General features: G+C 41.3%; 2 protein-coding genes across 2 annotated transcripts; one reads left to right on the top strand and one right to left on the bottom strand.

Annotated features, from left to right (window-relative positions):
• The first annotated feature begins 9,305 nt into the window (after positions 1 to 9,305).
• coro1a (coronin, actin binding protein, 1A) lies at positions 9,306 to 18,672 on the top strand. The gene is made up of 11 exons (XM_062531765.1): positions 9,306 to 9,461; positions 10,846 to 11,049; positions 14,297 to 14,419; positions 14,956 to 15,085; positions 15,655 to 15,836; positions 16,125 to 16,244; positions 16,524 to 16,628; positions 16,991 to 17,136; positions 17,255 to 17,312; positions 17,475 to 17,687; positions 17,899 to 18,672. Exons 2-11 carry the CDS (start codon positions 10,852 to 10,854, stop codon positions 17,989 to 17,991), a joined length of 1,368 nt encoding a protein of 455 aa, XP_062387749.1. The 5' UTR covers positions 9,306 to 9,461; positions 10,846 to 10,851; the 3' UTR covers positions 17,992 to 18,672.
• cldni (claudin i) lies at positions 18,628 to 22,294 on the bottom strand. Its single transcript, XM_062531766.1, has 3 exons — positions 22,165 to 22,294; positions 20,603 to 20,735; positions 18,628 to 20,106 (listed from the first exon to the last, which is right to left on the bottom strand). The coding sequence occupies exons 2-3, from the start codon at positions 20,732 to 20,734 to the stop codon at positions 19,603 to 19,605; spliced, it is 636 nt and encodes a 211-aa protein (XP_062387750.1). The 5' UTR covers position 20,735; positions 22,165 to 22,294; the 3' UTR covers positions 18,628 to 19,602.
• Between the last annotated feature and the right edge of the window lie 159 nt (positions 22,295 to 22,453).

The following is a 22,453-nucleotide window of genomic DNA, read 5'->3' as shown; positions in this document are numbered from 1 at the left end:
GTGCCAGCAGCGGGGGGGGGAGGCGGAGGGGTTGTTGGGGTGAACAGGGTGGTGCTGCTTGCGAGTGACAGCTCTCCCTCTGCTGGCGTGGTGGAGACTAGCGGGTTGGGGTGGGGTGGGGAGGGGAGGGTGAGGGGCCTCAGTGAGGACCACCGGGAGTTGAGCTTCTCCCATCATATCTCCATAAAGGCATGCGTGGCACCAAGGATCCATGCGATATTGTTTTTATTTTTCTTTATTTATTTTGTTTTTGTTTTTGTTTTTGTTCTGTTTTGTTTGTATGGCATCAGGGTACAGCAGCGCTGTATCACTGCGAGCTGGTGACACACAGCCCGCGGCTCTGGGCCAGAATGTACATATCTGTGTCCGCGTCGGCGCCCGCACGCCTCATCCTCGTGCCCGCAGCCATGTACGCGTCGCCTGCGCCATCACGACAAAAAAGTGGAGCAAAGAGGAAGGTCACCGCCGCCGCCACCCCGGCATCGCGTACAAGTCACGCACGCACGCAAAAACCACGGTCTGGAGGTCTGTGTTCAAGATCAGCGTTATCATGTGTACACCAGCATTCGGAAGATCATTCGGAAGAAACACTCTGGCTCCTGTTGCGAAAAAGGTGTCGAGGACGTTCGAGCGTAAAACCGCGTGCTTCTTTTTTTGGAAACCTGGCGTTTGTCTATGGGTTTGTTACCACACCACTGTAGAGCGTGGCTTTTGATGACGAAGCGTTGACTTTAGTTCCACTGAAATCATGCGCACCCTACATTTATCAGATAGACTAGACTTATCATCCAGCAAGTGGTAACATGCACTGAATTAGACCTCTCTATCTCAGATGTCACCCTGTCGCAGACTATGCACCATATCTACTGTTCTCTTAACACACACTGAGCACTGAGATACATGACACACTCGCATAATGCACTATGAATGCCCTCCACACACACACACACACACACACACACACACACACTCATGCACTCCCCCGACAAAGTACTTCACAGGGGTCTTTGGATATACTTGAGTTACTGAATTACTTTGTTTATTTGTTTTTTATTTTGTCCCAATATTTTATTCGTCGTCCATGTCTGTGCTCTTTTTGTCACCATTGTCTTCTTCCTGTCCTTTCTGTTTGTTATCAAAAGACAAGGGACTTCATTCATTGGTTTGTGATAATATTTTATGTGAAGTTTACACCTGAGATCCTGGTATGACGGCCTTGTAATTCATGTAATTTATTTTAATTAATGAGCACCTGTATGTCTTGTATTGCTAAGGTGTCCAAATTATTTATTATGTTGCAAATTCTACTTGTTAGTATTAACTATGTCGTTACATTTAATGTGATGTTTAGTCATCACAGCTTTGTCATTTTATGGGACTGACAGTGGATAGCACATAGACTCCACCAGTCACCACCATCTTACTCCAGAGCAGCCTGTCACGAGATGATATGACACTCCTCTTCAAATCAGCATTCATTTTTTTACAAACCTTTCACCCCAATTAACTGCGTAACCTTGGATCCGGGTCAAAAGTAATTATGTAAAGGGAAACTATCTGGAAAACTGTTTTATTCCTCTTTGCGTTGAATCACTGTGGCACTTCAGGCCAAGTTCTGAAAATGGGGCCATACAGAGGGGGAGGGGAGAGTGTGTGTGTGAGGGAGGGAGGGGTCTTACGTGGGGTCTTGCGCGCAGTATACTGTACGTCTAAAGAGTAATGTCTGTCATGCACTTCTAAAGCCTTTCTATGCAGAATGACGTGCCATCTCTGAAAGATAAAAAAAAGATATATTGTTTTAGCATCAAATTGGTGCCCAAAGGTTTGTCTAGCGCTGCTTTATGATGTCATACAATTCAATTTTATTGTGGTCGAAGTGCATTGCAACTCAAGACACTATCAACAGCAACTCCACTTTGCCAGTAATGAAGTAATGGTTAGGAAGTTGGCTGTTAAGTTGTCATATATATCATCATAACTCATATCAACGTTGTCAATTCTATGAAACACTAACAGGGTAATCCACTTTCATTTTACCAGTTTTAGTCAATTACTGCTTCACAATTGAAGGCTTGATGGGAGATCTCATTGAAGCTCTGAAAAAACGTTACGGTAATCAGTCATTCGGGAACTTCCTTCCTCTTTATGGTAGTCTAGCTGCGCCGTCATAAGGTGGGGCCAAAAGCACTTGTGTGAGTTTCGGTTCACTGTATATGGCAATATCATCTGTTTTCAGACTGCACAACTTCAGTCCAGCCACTTGAGAACATATAAGCAGCATCATTTGAGCTGTTATGCTGACTGAATTATTGTTTTAAGCACCGATCCGATCAGGAAATAAAATGCACCTTGGTCATGCTGTATGCACTGAAGAGTGCCTTTAGGCACGGCAAACCTATGAATGAGGTCCCTTTTCTGTCTTTTTTTTTTTCATTATCTTTTTTTATTATTAAGAGGTGTTAATATTAGGAATCCCAAATGGCACTTTCGGGTCATGGTTGTCATGTAATAGTTGTTTAACCATTGTAATGAATTCCATTATTTTTATTTAATTTTTTGAGATTATACAATGTGTTTCTTTTGTTGTATTGTTTTTTTTTTAACATGTCAATTTATATTATTTATTGTCAACCGTTCAAAGTTCAAAGAGATGAGAATTTTCATTATTGAAAAAAAAAGAAAAATGGTCATTGACTTCTCAATGTGGGGGATCTATGTCCACACTGTGGGTACATGTTCTCGTGTAAGAGTGAGTCACTCGCTCGTATTTGTTCCGCATTTGTTCAACGCACACAACTCCCTCCCTTCCTGTTTCACAAATTGCCAAACACATACAACACACCTAACTATACCCCAAACACACACAGCCACACATGGATGCACACACTCACCCATCCACACGCGCAAATGCACACACACACACATACACACACACACACACACACACACACACCTATAGCCCTAGAGTGTAGCACCCCTGCAAAAGTTCCCACTGTACGAATTTCTTCAACCTATACTCTTACTCCTCAAACAAGTCTGACCTCATGATAGACTCTTTAACTCCAGCCCTCAGGGACGCTCTGCTAGTCTCTGTGTGGCCTACCAGTGCTGACACCCCTGAGCTGACACCAGGCGGAAACAAGCGCACGAGAGGTGCGACGTCATGTAACTAATGCATGCTAGTAGCTCAAACAGACAAAAGAAGATAAAACAGATCCCTTGAATTAAAAACATAAAGAGAAAAAAAAGAGACATATCTATAATGTATACGTATATTTACACCCAAAATGTTTAAGTAATTGCCTGATGCCAGCCTAATGCTAGTGCATTGTAGGATATAACATGTAGGACGAGCCACTCTTGTGAAGAGCTTCACAAAGCTTCAGATCTGCTCATATCGGGAAAAAGGGAAGAAAAACGATTACAACTGAGGAACAACAGAGGCAATACAACTGTATCAAATAAACTGCACTGTTTTATTTATTTTTTACTAAAAGGGCTTTGGATCAAAGTGAATACCAATAACAAGACATATTTAAAGTCCATATAAATACTGTACATACTTGTATGTATATATAAATGATATATGCATACAGTGCAAGATATATATAAATATGCTGAATTGTTTTTGTATGTATGTATAACTATATGACATATCTGAAGTGAGGGTAGTATAAATGAAAGCATGGGTGTTGGGATTGGGGGGGTTGGGGGGCTTCTCACCCAGTTATAAAGGGAAACTCGAGGCTCTATCTGTGGTCCAGGCTGAGCTCTTTGTGAAAAACACCATGCTGTATTACCGGAAGTGTTCCCTTGAGTGGCAAAACCCTTATTAGCCCTTATGTGCCATGTCATTTTTTTTTTCCCAGGCACTGTTCATTTTAAGCCGGATTAAAGAGACAAGATGTTACAAAGAAAAGTTCGAAGAGTATGTGTGAACCCTTCCTCAAATACAAAATTTAGTTGCCCTGTTGTCTAGTGCAATTTGGCATTTGCCTTTTAATTTGGTTAAATACAGATCCTCAAGGATGTGTTGAAATATTTGATTAATCTATTTGGACAGCAATTCTGGCCGCTCTTGTTCGGAATGGCACAAATAAGCACTCTGATGGCTCTGCTGAGTAAGTCTGGGTCTGATGCTCTTCTTGACTATTCTGTAGAAGAAAATGCTTAGTGATATCTGCAGTAATTTGAGGGAAATGGTAGCCAGTGCCTGGTGTTGAAATGAACCATTTCCTGTTCTGGTTGCCATGCCAATGCATTTTGTGTACCACAAAGTGTGAAGATGCAGAAAGCCTGTTAAAGCGGGATGGACTGAGATAGATGGCCAAAGCCTTATATGGCATTATGAACACCATATCAAATAATTTAACATCATTTGAGTAAAACATGTGTATTTTCTTTGACAGTAATTAGTACATGTCATCTCATCTCATCTCAATGGCTGGGCCTTCTCAGCCCCCCCCCCCCCCTCTCTCTCTCTCTCCCTCCCTCCCTCCACCCACCCGATCCCTTTGCCATTCAGGGTTGACCTTGGCTCAGGGCGCCATGTCACCGCATGTCTGCAAGTCATCCCTTTAAGATCTGCTCTGAGCCCTGAGCCACTGGTTCTTCTGCTGACTGGGCACCCGGTTAGGCAAAGCAGACAGCCGCCCATCCTCATGTCAGAGGCGCAAGTTTGAGAGTGAGGGGGAACTGAGGGGGAGAACATGTGTTGGTGTGTGAAAACTGCAGAATATGAGGTATGGGCATCTTGGGTAACTTTGCGTTGGTCTGCCTTCAGTCCGTTGCTTCTGTGACACATCTTTGAACAGTAACGGGGGCTTCACCGGGCGCGCAACTGAAGCATTCATTCGCGTTGCGTCTGCTGCAAACACTTACCTTCCACTATAATCAATGGAGCTGGCTAGACGTGATAGAGGCGTGTAAAAAAAAATAGTCCAGTCTTCTAAAATTGTTTTTACGCATCTTGGAACGAAGCACTTCTGTTACCTACGCGGTGTAGCCCCCCTGTTAGACAGGAAGTAAACCTTCACAGTGGGATGGCTGTGCCTGCATTCAGAACATCCACTTATTCCCTACACAGTCAACTCTGTTGTGAATAACTATTCACTGTATAATGGGCCTTGTAGTGAATATGTGGAAGCTCAGAACACAGGCCACAGTATATTTGGCTCATTTGGATAATGCAAAGCAGAAGCAACATAAAAGAAGCGAAAAGGGGAAGATAAGCTGTAGTCCTATCTATGAGCAGCCATGTAGGCCTACTGAAGGAGACAAGCTGAAAGTTGCGCTGTAGCACACAGTCATCGGCCCATATATAGCTCAGAGGAGGTGGTGGCTAAGTGAATCATTGTCTTTGTATAATATCCTGTCCTCTGTATACAATAACAACAATGTATGAAACTATTACTAACAAAAAATATGACAACTGTCTTCTTTTTTAGTATGCAGGTGCTGGATAGCCTGTTCATGATTATTTATACAGGAGTAACTGTTAGTTATTCTTAATACTTTCATTATGGATGTTATTAATACTGTAATTCAGAAGAAGACTGGTACTGGAAATTGTACCAATTAACTCATGTACAGACAATGAGACTGCCCGTCTTTCGTGGGGTAAAAGGGACCTTTCCTGAGAGATTGTCTCCATACGTGTTTGTGTGTCTGTCCCATGTTGTCATGTTTATTGTCACTTTTGAAGCATCTGAAATGATATGGCTCCATCTAGTGGTGATATTTGTGCACAGTGATTGTTTCTATCAAATGCGATTGTAAGACCGGATTGTAAGCACACACTTGACATACCAGTCTGCAGTGGCATGTGTATTTGATCAAACAAAGTACACACACACACACACACACACATAAATCTCTCTCTCTCTGTCTCTCTCTGTCTGTCTGTTTGTCTGTCTGTCTGTCTGTCTCTCTCTCTCTCTCTATCTATCTCTCTCTCTCTCACACACACTCACACACACACACACACACACACAGGTTGACCATCTCAGAGCAACAGCCATTTTCTTTACAGTTATTTTTAATTGTGTATGGTTGAACCAAATTACTTTATGACTTTACAGTTTTCATACAGGGAATGTACTGTAATTTGTATCTTTTGTTCTTCTCATTGCCGGTGTGCTTGTTTGCTTTTTGTTTTCCCCTTCAATTGTATTCACCATACGAGCATTGTGTCAAACACCATGTAATAAGTGTGTACTAATCTTGTCTTGTCCATCAGTGCGTTTGTCCATCTGTCAGGTTGATCTCAGACAGACCCCTCCACCCCCTCAGTCTCCTGCAATGATTGTGCAATAAACTGAAGTCTATATTTTTAAACGTGGTTTTTGCTCTATTTTGTGTGTGTGTGTCTGTGTTTGTGGGGATGTGTATTGTCTTCAAAATACTGAAGACTGACAGCTTAAACTGAAAGTTTGGCTAATCTACCTTTCACAGGCTTTTTATTACCTCCGCCAAGGAGGCTATGTTTTTTTCATCAGGGTTTGTTTGCCTGTTTGTTTGTTTGTTTGTTTGTCTGTCTGCAAGATAACTCAAAAAGTTATGGATGAATTTTGCTGAAATGTTCAGGGAAGGTCTGAAATGACCCAAGGATGAAACAATAACATTTTGGGAATATCAATTTCACTGTCTTGATCCAGGAGGCGGTTATGTTTTCGCTTAGCGGAGGTCTGTGCTCTCGGAGTGCTTTTCCAGTTTGTGTTATACTTTCTTCCACTAGGTGTCGCTACACAGATACAAACATCATCATAACTGTGTGCCTTGTGTTATGTTCTGTTAAATGTGCCCAATGCTTGAATGCATGCATGATCATGTTAGGGTGTCTAATTTCTGAAATAATTAAATTCAATTAAAAGATATTTATTTTTCAGTTAGGAATTTTTTTGTGTGAAAAGTGTATACATACATACATATACATATATACTTACATAAGCTACATGCAAATAATAATAAAGAATATATAGATATAAAAAAGATGTTCAAAAATGTATAAGTCTGATGGATGCAGGCACAAAGCTTGACATGGCTCTCTTAGACCTGAAGATGAGAGATCTGTACCTATGGCCTGAAGGTAGGCGACAGTATTGGCTTAGTGAGTGAGTGATGTCCAAGGCTATTTGATTTCCTATTCACTGTATAGTCCTTTTATTGTAAATACTTTCACTGCTCATTGTTATATTTTGTTTAATGAGTTGCGATGAATATTGGATAATGCACCAAATGAGGCTGAGATATTTAAAGTGACTATGGATTCAATGAAGCATCTGTAGAAAGCTGTCAGTAGTGATTGGTGGACTTTGGTTGCACATTTTCCTCAGGAAGGAGATTTTGCTGACACTTTGTGTAAATTGCTTGTGTGTTTGGTTGGAGTGTGAATTTGCCTATAGGCTGTGTTGATGTAGGCTACACTTCCAACACACTTCGGCTCTGCCGAGACTGTTGAGGTGCAACCCCACAATACAACAAAATGCTATGGTCAGAGTCTGACATGACAACTGAGCATTGCACAACCATTGCTCATCACCACACCCCTCAAATGATGCCTTTACATGCAAAACACAATTACTCACTAGCATGTAAGGTAGGATGCCCTGGACCTTTTTTCACTCTCCACTAGTACCAGTGTAGCATGGCCGGCCACACATTACGGGTTCTTATAATAATGACCACTTTGGCCAGCTACTTTCCAGGACGTTGCTCTCCATTTGAGAGTGGTGACCTCTACACACCTGATGCAGGCTATACGACAGGCCAAGATCTATGGGTGCAATGCATATCAATCAAAAACCATGTTGAACAACGTTATGTGACTGTATGTGTGCCTATTCATTGAGTTCAGGGGTACCGACTGCTTTTTTGTGATTTGGTTGAGGGTTCGATCCTTGGTTTACATTGGGTGGGGCAGCGGACCTTGCCCATATCCTCACAACTTCATTTGTTGTTTCCTGTACATCTAAAATTCTGAACCATAAGTAAAAGAGAAGTAGGCCTAAACATTAAAGAGGAACTATGCAGGTTTGGCTATTTCTTCACTGTTGTTTTTTGCTTTTTTTTTTTTTTTTTTTTACACTTGCAGTTTTCTCTGCAGAGCTACCCTCACAGCTTTAGCGTGTATATTTTACAACACTACTCAATCGGTCACTCTGCCTTTGATCATGATGGCAAAGCTGTGAAACTTTCTGTTTGTCAGTGCCACCAACCCGGTGGCACACACTTGAAGTGTGTTTTTTCCGCTTGCAGGCACTAGGGGGAAGCGAAACAGCCATCATTCAACCTGAAATAAGTCAAATAACCATTCCAATGACTCTGAAGCTGATCAGTTAAGGTAAATTAAGCCAAAAAAACTTTCATTGTTCACCTCTAATACAGATTGTAGGCTATGGGGGACAAAGAAATCTTCAAGACAATTTCTGCTCGTCTCCCCTTAACTCTTCCAGATATATCAGACATGGCATTGACATTCATTTAACATTTTTATCCTACAAACAAAAAAAATGACACCTGCAGAAACCTTGAATCTTCTACTTTTCAAATACTACTAATGGCCAACCCATTAGCTGGCGGGGGCTATTCATATGGTAAATCTGCAGTCATAATTGGATTATTATTTTGCAAGGAACACCCCATTTCAGGCAGGGAGCCAAAGCATGCAGGGCCTTTGTCTTTCCGAGGATTGGCCACAGCGACAGTGAGGAGCGGGACTCACAGGTGTGCAAACACCTCATCAATATTCATTAAGTCCACTCACTGGATTTGGGGTAAAACAACTTACTCTGAAGTTCTAATTCTTAGTAGAGAAACCTATATAACATTTCTAACTGCTTATCAACAGTGTGTAGTCAACATCCATGGTTATGAAATTCAGAGCTAAAATTGCCTGAAATGTTTATAATGTGTTCATTTTTTCACAATATCTTAGTAAGCACATACAGTATGATTTTTCTTTTGATAAGTGTATGCTTATACATATAGTTGTAACTAAAGACATTTTTATTACATTGCTGTCATGGTTATATTCTGGACATCCTCAACAATCATAATATAAGTGTCACATTTACATGAATGAGATATGAAATATATAACAATGTCAAGGTTTTCAGACTACCTCAAAAGTGTCAGACAGGCCCCCGACTCAGAAGTGTTAACTCCAAAAATGTCCACAATCACAGGTTGTCGTAGATGTCGTAGAAATGTAGAACACGTCAACTGTCTTCCTGTCACTTATTGCTTGTTTTTGGCCGCGCTCAAAGTCAGAGAAGAAAAGACACCTCCCATTTCCATCTTCATTTCAAGCTCTCACTTCCCCCATCACTTTTTTGAGATCTTTCCGCCACTGTTGGCTTTCGCTCACTCTTGTTTCTCTCCTTCAGCGGAACAGAGCCTCGACCCCTCAGATCCACCTCGAGCTGCTGTTGCGCCATCCCCTCCCCCACAGCAAATAACAGGTACAGCTGTCTTCTGCAATTCCAAACTGCCTTCAGTTTTGATACCACCTTAATGATAGATTTGTGCTGCCAAGCCGTTGCCTCTCTCTCTCTCTTTCTCTCTCTCTCTCTCTCTCTCTCTCTGTCTCTTTCTCTCTCTCTCTCTCTCTCTCTCTCTCTCTCTCTCTCTCTCTCTCCCCGTTGCTTGTGTTCATGTGTGGGAACATCCTCTGGACTTTCCAATTAGGCTAAATGAATTAGTGCATGGCGCCAAACTGTTGAGATTGGTCAAAGCTGCAACAGTCATGGTCTGGGCGATTAGAATTCTTACCCATCGATGATGTCTGAACTGAGGGGACGCCTGTGCAAGTTTGCATAGGAAGTGGCCCAACCTTAATGTCAGCTTTAACCTTGTGTCACTTCAAAATTGTTCAAACAAAAGCATAGGTTGTTTTGCAGTGATTAGTAAGATATAATGTTATATGACATGAAATCATAAAATATGCATCTTATTAATTGTTTTTTGAACGTGGAAGAATATATCAGAATGTTTTAGTTCATTGCAGAAATGGACTATTTCACCGTGGCAGCGAGATGTGTGGGAAAGTAGAACTCACTGAAGGATGTGGTCTAACTGCCACCTTAGTCTCACCAGGTCAATGTCACCTCTGAACTGCCAAGCCCATTAGTCTTTACTAAACAATGAAATGCAAGTTTCTATTCTTCCTAGGCTTCAACCATAGCTGTCATCACTTTCAAAATGTATTTTAATTGTCTTATGTGTTGTGTGCACGCACCTGTCAGTATGCTGTTGAGAAGTGTCTATGCACCATTATGTGTATTTTGTGAGGAAAAAACGTCAATGCCTCAAAAGAGGCCCCAGACAAGAGGAAGTTACCCACCAAGCTGGTATCTTCCCTCTCTTTTGTTAAGAGTATGTTTCCTTCCCCAATTCATGATCAGTCTCTTTTGCTCAATGTATCTAGAGCTCCTGTCTTCGGGGGACTACACGTATACTAACGTTCTGGGTTTCCTTTATGTTTATCTACGGTGCTACATTCAAATAACTTTTTTCCATACTATACACTATTAAGTTCCATGTGTGCATGATCACAGAGAGAGGGACCTATAGATTAGATTCCCAGCTTGTAAAAAGGGTGCTCAAAGTAGAGCACCCTCGCACCTAGCCTGGTTGTGCTTCCCATGTTAGCTGATTAAGCATATTATTCTCTTAAACAAGGTCTGGAAAACACCTCTCCATCACACACCTGTCTCCCAGCATGGTGCCAACAGAGGCAGTTTCATTCCAAACACATTTTGCAAACTTCCTCTAATACACTCGCAGTGAGTGTCCACAGTGACTGTCTCCCACTTCAAATGCCAACCAATCTCTCGTTCCCTCCAGGTCATCATGTCCCAAAGGGTGGTCAGGGCCAGCAAGTTCCGCCACGTCTTCGGCAAGGCGTTGAAGGCAGACCAGTGCTATGATGACATCAGGATCTCCCAGATGACCTGGGACAGCAACTTCTGCACCGTCAACCCTAAGTTTGTGGCCATGATAGTGGACGCCAGTGGTGGAGGAGCATTCATTGTTCTTCCGCTGAACAAGGTTGGCCTATCATTAATGGAACTCTGTGTGTGTGTGTGTGTGTGTGTGTGTGTGTGTGTGTGTGTGTGTGTGTGTGTGTGTGTGTGTGTGTGTGTATGTGTATGTGTTAAGAGTAAAGAGTTGAGCATCTTCACGTTGAATAGAGCAATGGCAACAGTTTGTTGTTTTAGGCTGATGCATTTGACTTCCAGGGACAAAATCTAGAAAGACCGCAAGAACAATGCAGACACCTGTATTTATTTGAGTCTGGAGGAAAGAAGGGATCCTCCTGAGAAGTCTTGTGTAAGACAGTACGCTTTCATCATAGTCAGATAATAGATCCTCAGGTATTAGCTAAATTCTGACGAATCTAAATGTGCAAAGGTGTTATGTAACAGTCTGATGCAATACAATAGGTCTTGCCTCATAACTACTCTTCCACGTCTGCTTTCTTCTCACAAACAATGGGGAGTCAAGACTCATCCGATGGATGCCGCGCTATAAATGATCAACGAGATAAGAACAGCAGCATCAACCCTAGCATCTTATTGGACAGTTTCAATCAAGTGTTGATGTGGTTTACTGTTTGTGTCACAAATTCAAATTTCAAAAGATATCATTACATGTCCAGGCGAAGGAGGAAGTTCCCCATTCGTTGTTTCGTTAGAGCAACGTCACTCTACCTCTTACCCTGTTCTCTTGTCACATCGTGTTTCTTTGCCATATTTGGAGTGCTTCTCTGTCAGTTCGTCTACACAGGATGTGGCAAGGGACTGATCGAAAGAAAGACACACACAAAAAAAGACAAAAAGGGTGACAACTGCATGTGCTGAAGTCAAAAACTGCAATCTGAAATACCTCAAGCTTATCAGCAATGTGAACTTGAGCAAGTAGTATAATTTATATTATGGATAAATAAATCAGTAGGCTACTTTACTTGAACCCTGTATGCATAAAACATTATAATTTGTCTATAAATCATTACTATCATCTAATCAAATTAGTTTCACATAGTAATAATTATTGCACTCAAAGTGTTATGATGTTATAGATTGAAGTAGCAGGATGCGTAATAAAGATTATTTTGATAGCGGCATTGATGATACCCTGATCTTACATTAAATGTAGATACCAAATGCCCTTAATGGAGCCATTTGAGACTCCACACAAGCTTTTTAAATAGTATAATAGAAAGCACAATAATATGATAATTTGAGTGTAGCTTATACTACAGCATCCTACCACTGTATGAGTGTGAGTCACATGATACTTTGTATCATATATTGCTTTATGGATACTAACTGAGTTAAAGCAGTGTCACTTTAACAGTCACTGCACATGTTTAACATGTCATGTAAAGAGTTGTACTGTAGATTAGACTTGGCCAGATCTAAATCCTGTCTGTTGAATAGTCAAAAGAACAGATTTACTAATTATGAATTTACAAATAATGTGTTATGACCTCTTCACAAGTATGACTGCAAGTATTTTAAAAAATGCACCCATTTGCCCTTTAGAGGTTACACAAACTGCCTCTCTGTGTTGTTTGAAGGCAGAGCAATCAGTGGCACAGTGTTTCCCACTGAACAGTGGAGTGTGACTCAAATGAGAACACTAATGTGTTGATATGTGTTTTAAGAGTTTAAGAGTCTTTGTTGTGATAATAAAACACAGATGATATGTCTGCCGGTATATATAAACGTTTCCTTCTATGTGAAATATCATTGTTTTCACAGGCATCTTAGAGGAATCGGCATGCCTCCTCAAAAATATGCAAGTCAACACATTCGATTATTTTGTAAATAAATTGATTGTAGTGACAATGAAGCATCAGAGGCCATTCATGCCGTCATTACTACTACTCTACTGTTCATATTTCCTTTTAGTGAGTTGGTCACACAGGGCAGATTGATCTGGACAGAGGGGCATGGGGACTTTCTGCATTCAGAGTTTTTTTTATGGGATCCCTGCCCCCTGCCTTACAGTTTTCTCTACACTAACAGAGTTAGCGGCCATTAAGGGTAATTGGAGGCATAGCTACAAAATTGACATCAGCTGACTCAGTTCCTCTCATCTAACCCTGCAGAATCCCTCCTTCCCTCTCTCACACAATCCATCTTTGTATTGACCTATGACCACATTTCTGTTCACTGTAAAATATTGAGTGTGTTCTTTTATATGTTTGAAAAGTCATGTGTTGCTAGATTGCTATATAATAATGTATAGAAAAATGTACCCTGCAAGAAATTATTCTTGCATGGCACATTTTAAGCATGTATTGGCAATATACAGTGGGTATAGTAAGTATTCACACCCATGCTAAAGTTGACTAAAAAGAGGAATATAAAATCATCTTTTGAGAATTGATTGTAATGCCTTAATTAAAAAAATGAGTAAAAATCAAACCGCTAAGGACACTAATTTTCTTTGTGATTGAAGAATGTATCGTAAATAGATAAATGTTCTTCCTTAAATACAGGTTGCATAAGTAATTGAACCCTATGTTAAATTCCCATAGGAGCAGGAGGATTTTTTATATGTTTTTATTTTTAAAGGCCAGCTATTTTATGGATCCAGGATATTATGCATCCTGATAAAGTTCCCTCGGCCTTTGAAATTAAAATAGCCCCACATCATCACATACCCTTCACCATAGCTAGAGATTGGCATGGTGCTTTTTCCAGCTAGCCTATTAGCCTGTTTGATTTGCATTGAGCTCAATGAGCATCAAACAGGCTAATAGGCTAACTGGAAAAAGCACCATGCGAATCTCTAGCTATGGTGAAGGGTATGTGATGATGTGGGGCTATTTTAATTTCAAAGGCCAAGGGAACTTTATCAGGATGCATAATATCCTGGATCCATGAAATAGCTGGCCTTTAAAAATAAAAACATATAAAAAATCCTCCTGCTCCTATGGGAATTTAACATAGGGGTCAATTACTTATGCAACCTGTATTTAAGGAAGAACATTTATCTATTTACGATACATTCTTCAATCACAAAGAAAATGAGTGTCCTTAGCGGTTTGATTTTTACTCATTTTTTTAATTAAGGCATTACAATCAATTCTCAAAAGATGATTTTATATTCCTCTTTTTAGTCAACTTTAGCATGGGTGTGAATACTTACTATACCCACTGTATGTTTGAACACTGTAGACATTTAGAGAAGGATCTGGTGTCCTGTTGTAATCAACACAAATAACCCAACCCTTGTCCTTCCTCTTTCAGCCAGTGTTCATGTCCTTCTCTTTCCTCGTTTCCAGACTGGCCGTATCGACATGTCCTATCCCAATGTATGTGGCCACACTGGACCAGTCCTGGATATTGAATGGTGTCCGCACAACGACAACATCATTGCCAGCGGCTCAGAGGACTGCAGTGTTATGGTGAGAGGTCATGACCTTTTACTCAATTTCCCCAGGCAGAGAGAAGCGTGGGGGAAGTTATTGCTTTTATGGTCCTCCCAGTTCTCTTTCTCACCAGTTTGATTGTGTGATAATTCATGCAGTAGCCATGGGTATACCACCATGTTTTAATAGGTTTGAGTCCAAGCAGACAAAAACTTCATCCAGTTTCATTCAATACTTATAAATCACTGTTCTGACAGTCAAGTCATTTACGGTTTACGGCTCTGCTTACATTTGTTAGTATTGTCTCAGATTACTTTTGCGGTGGTCAAAATCTGCAGAGCAAAGCATGTTGTAGACAAATATATCTGTTGCTGAGCAACCATTGGACTCTCAAAATAAAGCTTTCTGTTCACTTCCTGTGTGCTCACATGAGTTTGTTTGCGACACATCTGATGTGAGGGTTGACTGTGACATATGTGGTCTCCAGATGCATATGTGGTCTCACAGCAGCCATGCTGCAGTGGTTGTGCGATATAGACATGCATTATGACTGCAGAGTTTGTGTGTCGTAGATCTGGGAGATTCCCGACAGTGGCCTGGTCACATCCCTGACCACACCGCTGGTGAAACTCGAGGGCCACTCCAAGCGTGTGGGCATCCTCAGCTGGCACCCCACCGCCCACAATGTGCTGATGAGTGCAGGTAACACACACACACACACACACACACACAAGCTCAAACACATTGTTTACATTATTTCTATCTGTATGGCACTGTGAGCATCTTGCCACTCTCCTCTCACAAAGCCTCATACAGACTCATGCATGTACATAGACACAGACACACACTCATACATGCAGACACATGAAGAATCACATACATTTCCACATTCTATGGCACCCACGTGGACACACTGCCTACTAAATATTGGTCAATTCCCAAATGTTGGTAATGTTGCACCATCTAGTGAGCAACTCTCTCACACAGCATATAGACCGCAACATGATGACAACTCCATACCTCACTCTATATCCCTCACTCTACTGTATATCCCTGCCTTTCTTGGCTGCTTTATCTTTACAAGACCTTTGCATTGACTCCCAGTTTAATACAGAATTGAGTTCAAAGTTGTACCTACTATCTGCAAGTCACTAGGCTAATAGGGCTGGGCCCTTGATATACTGCAATGCACCATAAAGAAACCTGAACTTGAATTTGCTGCTGACCACCTCTGCTCCACCTCTGCTCCACCTCTGTTCCGCTACGTCCAGGCTGTGATAACGTGGTGATCCTGTGGAACGTGGCCCGCGGGGAGGCGGTTGTGCGGATGGACACCCAGCACACGGACGTCATCTACAGCGCCTGCTGGAACAGGGACGGCACACAGATCCTCACCTCCTCCAAGGACAAGAAGATCCGTGTGCTTGACCCCCGCAAGGCCACGGTCATCTCTGTATGGGCACCTTCACTCTGCTCTCTTCCTCTCTCCATCCTGTCTCTCAGTCTCTAATTCTAGTCCTCTGCTGCTCCCACTATTTAGTGATGTTCCAGTGAATTACACTTATATTGCATACAAAAAAACACATGTACACAGTTTGGTGTGCATGTTATTTTGGCTAAAGAACGAGATAGTTGTTTAGCGTAAACAACACCTTAAAGAACAGTCATCATAGTCAATTATGACATGCATTCGATCAGGCATGCCAGTTGTTTAAATGCATGTCGTCCTTTGCTCCCCCAGGAGAAGGATAAGCCGCATGAGGGCTCCAGGCCTGTCAGGGCCATATACGTAAACGATGGCAAGATCTTGACCACTGGTTTCAGCCGAATGAGCGAACGACAAGTGGCTCTGTGGGACCCGGTGAGTACCTTATAAGGCCTTATAAGGCCCTATATGAGTCCTCATAGTGTGTATTTGTGTGTATGTGTGTGTGCACACGTGATATAAGGCTCTATATGAGTCCTCATAGTGTGTATTTGTGTGTGTGCACATGCACACGTGATACAGTATTCACTGAAAATTTCACTGCATTCTCTGACAATTTCACTGCATTCTTTACATTAGTAATCATATGCATGTGACAAATAAACATCCTTGTATCCTTGTAACCCAGATGATGTTTTTTTTGTTTTTTTTCAGAGTAATTTCTCAGAAGCCCTCACCCTTCAGGAGCTGGATACAAGCAGTGGAGTGCTGCTGCCTTTCTTTGACCCAGACACCGGCGTTGTGTATCTGTGCGGAAAGGTCAGGAGTCCAACTGTTACGCATATTATACACACACACACACGCACGCGCGTGCTCAGACACACGCACACTGACTTAAACATAGCCCAGTCGAAGTGCTAAGGATGCCATTGACTAATCCCATGCATTAGACGAGAGAGAAAGATGTGTTCCAGCGTGTTTGTAAGCATACCTGATCTACACCTGCCCAACAGCATAGCTGCAGCACACACAGGCCCTCCTCCTTTCCGTGCTTATACTACCTGCATTAGCTTCATGCTACGATGTGTGTTAAACTAGTATACACTGCATAGTGGCATATGTTGCTCATATATTACTTTATGATTGTTGGTAATTGGATTGGTTGGGGTCTGGGTTGGCAGGGGGACAGTAGCATCCGCTACTTTGAGGTGACTGACGAGGCTCCCTACGTCCACTACCTCTCCATGTACAGCAGCAAAGAGAGCCAGAAGGGCATGGGCTACATGCCCAAAAGAGGTCTGGAGGTCAACAAATGCGAGATTGCCAGGTAAAGATACAGACACATGGTTTTATTTTATTATGTTTCAAGACTCACGTCTTAAGTTTGCATTATGTTAAATATTTTGTATTCTCTCTCTGTCTATGCTCGCTATGCTTTTTTTCAGATTCTTTAAGCTTCATGAGAGGAAATGTGAACCCATCGTTATGACTGTTCCTCGCAAGGTATGCTAGCTACAGTGACATTTTGAATCGCTTCTAGTAACTGATGTCCATTTGCAGTCATAGTGCTGTTGTTCAGTTTGTCACCTGGCTCATTCTGGAGAATGTATAAGAATTAAATTTGCTTTCTTGTTCAACATACAATACATGTTTCATCCTATTCAGTCGGATTTGTTCCAAGAGGATCTGTTTCCCGACACCATTGGTCCAGAACCCTCTGTGGAGGCTGATGATTGGTTTAATGGGAAAGATGGCAAGCCCATCTTGATTTCCTTGAAGGATGGGTATGTGGCCAGCAAGCCCAAAGAGTTCAAAGTGATCAAGAGTCTGATGGCCACCACAACTTCGTGCTCCTCCTCCAATTCTGGAGGTGACTCGGTAAGAACAATACTCCGGTTTAATTCAGGTTTCTGCCTGTGTCAGTCACATTCAACAAGCTAATTGTACCGAAAGTCTCTGTTTCTTTGGTGACCGTCAGAATTCAGAGGTTCAATAAACTCTGTTGGTGCACGGCTTCATGTGACACTGAGCGCTCTCTCTCTCTCTCTCTCTCTCTCTCTCTCTCTCTCTCTCTTACTTCTCTCTATAGGGAGTTCAGGCCCTGCAGGCTGAGGTGAAAGAGCTGAAGGCCACGATCGAAGAGCTCACCAAAAGAGTGAGCGAGTTGGAGAGTAAAAGTTAAAGTGAAGGAGGAAGAATGGGGAATATAACTGGGGCATATGCGGGAGGGTCGAGGAAGGGAATAGAAGGTAAATCGGATGGAGTGAATAATGCTTTGAATTGAAGAAATATTTTGTTAGATATGAAGTCAGTGGTTCTCAAACGTTTCGCATCACTCCCCACTTTGGAGGTGGGGAATTTTCAATCCCCACCTGACCCCATCACCACAGCAAAATGGTAACGTTAAAAAAATATATTTTCAGCCTGTTTATGACACCTATGTTTGTTTGTGGCTATTTTATTTTGAATCTACGATCTTCCTTATCAAAAATGAAAGGCACTATTAAAGATTAAAAAAAATAAAATTAAAAAAAAAGTCCTCCTGTTCATCACGCCCCACCTGTCATGTCTCTACTCCCCAAACCCACGTTGAGAACCACTGGATTAAGCAAAGATTAAAAATGAAAAGTAAAGATGTAAATGCAGGGCAAAATGGAATTGCGCCCCTACAGTGAGTTAGTGGAGATGTTCTGTAGAGTCCTCCTTTTTTCTAATATATGTTTTACATCAGAATACATGTTGTAACTATTTTGGATTTTTTGTCAGATTTAATTAATTGTTTCCCATATATTGTTGCAAAAAACATGAGAGATATTCATTTGTTTAGAGACATTTTTTAATTAAAATTGTCATATTTGCCTAATTTCAGATTGAGTACTTTCATGGCCAGAATTAGTTTTTACAAGCATTGGTTTAACTAAACTACAAGGTAACATCAAAGTAAAAAGAATGTTACAATTCATGGACTACCACTAATACTGTTCTACTATCATTCTATCAAGGTTTTTTTTATACTGATATCTACTATTTTACAACACAACACACTCTTGAAGATTAATGAGCACACACCAGGTTAGATTACTGAACAGCTGCCAGATTAAATAGACATGGGTAGCTAGTAGTAGTAACTGTAATTACTTTCACCAATGGATGGATGTATTAAACTTGAAATGTTATCGACTTCTGAGAAAAAAATACCTGAGGCAGATCAACTATGAGACCAGACCTCAGCTTGCATATACTATTGTGTAATTTTGTTCAATTTCATCTAGCTATTGATCAAGTTAAAGCACAGTACAGATTAGTCACACCCACCACCCATGAATTTATACAATTTCTATTTCCTATGAACATTATTTATCAGGATATGTGTTGATATAGGTTGTTGTCCACAAATGGAGTCTGTTTTTACACATCAGAATAGTGATGACTATACTAATACAGAAAAAAAAAAGCTTTCACGTCGGCTTTGAAAAGCAGTGTTTCTGCTTCTCAAAGCAATCTCCATTTAGAACATGAATATATATGAATATGATGGACCTCTTGACTTGAGATAATTCTGCTTTAGCAATTCATAGCTTTGAGTATGTACACACCCCTGGTTTTGCTTGTGCTCAGAAATGAATGTATATATATTTTTACCACTATCTGCTCTACTTCCTTATTCACTGATCTGATTTCCCTAGACGAGGGAAAACCTTCCTTGTCATCAAACACAGAAACAAGACATTCACACACAAACACTAAGCACAACTTCGCTCCCTCAGCTGATTGACACTTGTAGGCGGAGACTCTAGACGTAGTTGGGGGCTGAGGCACCAGAAGCACCATTGCTGTAGTACTTGGCGGTGCCCCCAGAACTGCTGGATGGGCGGCTGAAACAGCACAGGAGGCCCCCGGCCAGCAGCAGCAGAATACTTGAGGCCCAGCCCACAAAGATGCAGGCGCCCAGCTCCCTCTTCTGGGATGATACCATCAAGGGGTTATTGAAGTCGCTGATGGTCTTGTGGGCCGACCAGCTGACGGGGATGATCAGGAGGATGCCGCTGACCAGAATCATGATCCCAGCCGCCAGGCACATCTTAGGCTTCGCGTCTGTGTTCTGTACGCAAGTGGTGAAGTCGGAGCCGGCCAAGAGGACGAGCAGGGCCAGGACGAGGACCAGGCCGCAGATGATGGTCATGGCGCGGGCAGCCTGCAGGTCGCCACCCAGGACGAGCATGGAGTCATACTGCTTGCACTGCGTCTGGCCTGTGCTCTGCGACACACATGACATCCAGATGCCCTCGTTCGTAGACTGTTGGGGCAAGAATTCAAGCATGTAAAGAAGAATTTGTTAGCACTGTGCACATTGTTGTTGTCTGACAGATACAGAGGCCTACATTTTAATTTTTGAATAGGCTGGAATCAATAATGTTTTATATTTTACTTTCATTTGTCACAATCAGCAACTAATAATATAAGAGTAGCAAAATTAACAATCTAAACTATTTTGATTAGTTCTTTTGATCGTCTATTAAATCAATCATCAACTATTTTGGTAATCGTTAATCGGCCATTTAAGGAAACAATCTCAAAATTTGCAGATTTCACTGCCTTAAACTTCAATAGTTTCTCCTTGATTTAGTCCTTTATGACAATAAACTAAATATATTTGCCGTGTGGACAACACAAGGCATTTGAGGACATAATCTTGGACTTTGGGATTCACAAATTGTTCAATGTAATAATTGATTGATCAATCAAAAATAATCATTAGTTGCTGGAAAAAGAACATAATTTCTTAGGTATACCTGAGCAGTCACAATGTTGCTCCCCACAAAGGATGACACCTTCCATTTCGGAACGATGCAGGTAACAATCCCACCGATGAGGCCTAGGATACTCAAGGCCACACACACAATCTGTACACCAGAGGAACCCATGCTAAGGGAGAGAGAGAGAGAGAGAAAGGTTTACGACCAGGGTCACATGAGAAAATGATGTCACGCCAACATAGAACAAAATGCAGTATACATAGAATTACTTTCCTCTAAATGCAACACATTTTGAATTTATTTTCTATATTGTGCACATAAAGAAACAGAGAGAGCGAGATTTCAAAATCAACAGTAAAGACATTGTACCCATTTTCCAGTAAAGGCACATTCATGAATGTTACGAGGATGCTATATGGCATACAATTTACCAGAGACAGGCCTGTACATGAATCCATAGCCAGGAGCCACTCTTACACATAAGGTCCCACCAAAACCAAAGCTAAGAGTCTCACTCATGTCTGGACAGGCCCAGTGGCTCTCACATCTGCTGTTTTTGTGCACTGATAGACTGCCACTCCCAGAAGTCTACCACACAGGATCAACACAACTAAACCTATTTGATGCAAGAAGCCACTGGGCTGAGCACCTCCAAAACATCCCTTGTAATCAAATGTAATCCAAAAAAACTCAAGCAATGGAAGAAACATGCTACAGATCCCATATTAATATACAGAATCCATTCATATACGTTTTAGTAGATGCTCACTTGGTTAAGTACCCTGAATCATTCAGAAAAGTCACAAAAACGGATAATCTCCCATGCTGAAAGGAGATGTTGCTCAATCACGAAACAAACTCCTGTAACTTCTGCATGATTCATTCATTCAACTGCCAGGTGGGAACACTGACCCTCTCAACACAAATGTACATTCATAGTCCTCATTTGCTTTCATGAAGTGGTAAGTACACAGGAGAATGCCTCACATAAGGCCAGAGAGATTTGGAAGCAGGAGGTGAGTGGGCACAGTAATTTCGTCTAATGACTAACAGCGATTGCTGCTGTTTTTAGACAATGGCGAGCCGCCTGACAGTTTTCTGTATGACTAACACTCTCAAGGATTCTGGTCCATCTGTGATTTTGAAAGCAATTATTAATTTGTATGCCAGTCTTTAAAAACTGGCTGAGATTCGTGAACACTCCAACTTTACATGAATATCAATGCAGCGAATTTGAGACCATGTGACTTAAAGTTAAAACTGTGAATAACACCTTTCCTTTCCAAAATCATTATTTATCCAAAGGTAAACAAAGTCAAATATGATGTCAATATTAATAGCGATCAAAGCAAAATGCAAACTCTGCTTTGTCTCCTTGCCAAAATTACTGTTATTGCCTTTGCTGCATGAGTCTAATAGCATAATATGACATGACTCATTTTCAGAAATTGTTATCGCAAAGTTGTATATGGCAAATTGTAAAATTTATCACACATTTTGACGAGAATGGTAATACTCTCCAAATGTGTGCTGAAAAAAAGAAAGAAAGAAAGAGAGAGAGAAAGAAAGACAGAAAGAAATTTAAAATGATGTGTTACCTCTAATAACTGCCGCTTTTTTTCTTGTTTTGATTCCGAAGTAGTTTCTGAACTATTTAAGACTTGATCAGTTCTGAAGATGTTCAGAGCATAGCAAGTTGTTTTAAAGGAATCTAGATACTGGGTGTGGTCTCACAGAGACGAAGAGAGGAGAGACGAAGAGTGGAGAGAAATACGTGGTTTCCAGGCAAGACCAAACCTGTCCCATTCCTCTCTTACGCCCTCTTTGTGGATATCCAAACCTTGGATTTCCTAGGTTATATTTGAACTTTCTTATTTAATGATAATG

The sequence above is a fragment of the Sardina pilchardus genome, chromosome 3 (genome assembly GCF_963854185.1).
Source record: "Sardina pilchardus chromosome 3, fSarPil1.1, whole genome shotgun sequence".
In the NCBI taxonomy this organism is placed as follows: Eukaryota; Metazoa; Chordata; class Actinopteri; order Clupeiformes; family Clupeidae; genus Sardina; species Sardina pilchardus.
The sequence above is the reverse complement of the archived record's forward strand: the minus strand, read 5'-3'. Positions and strand labels throughout refer to the sequence as shown.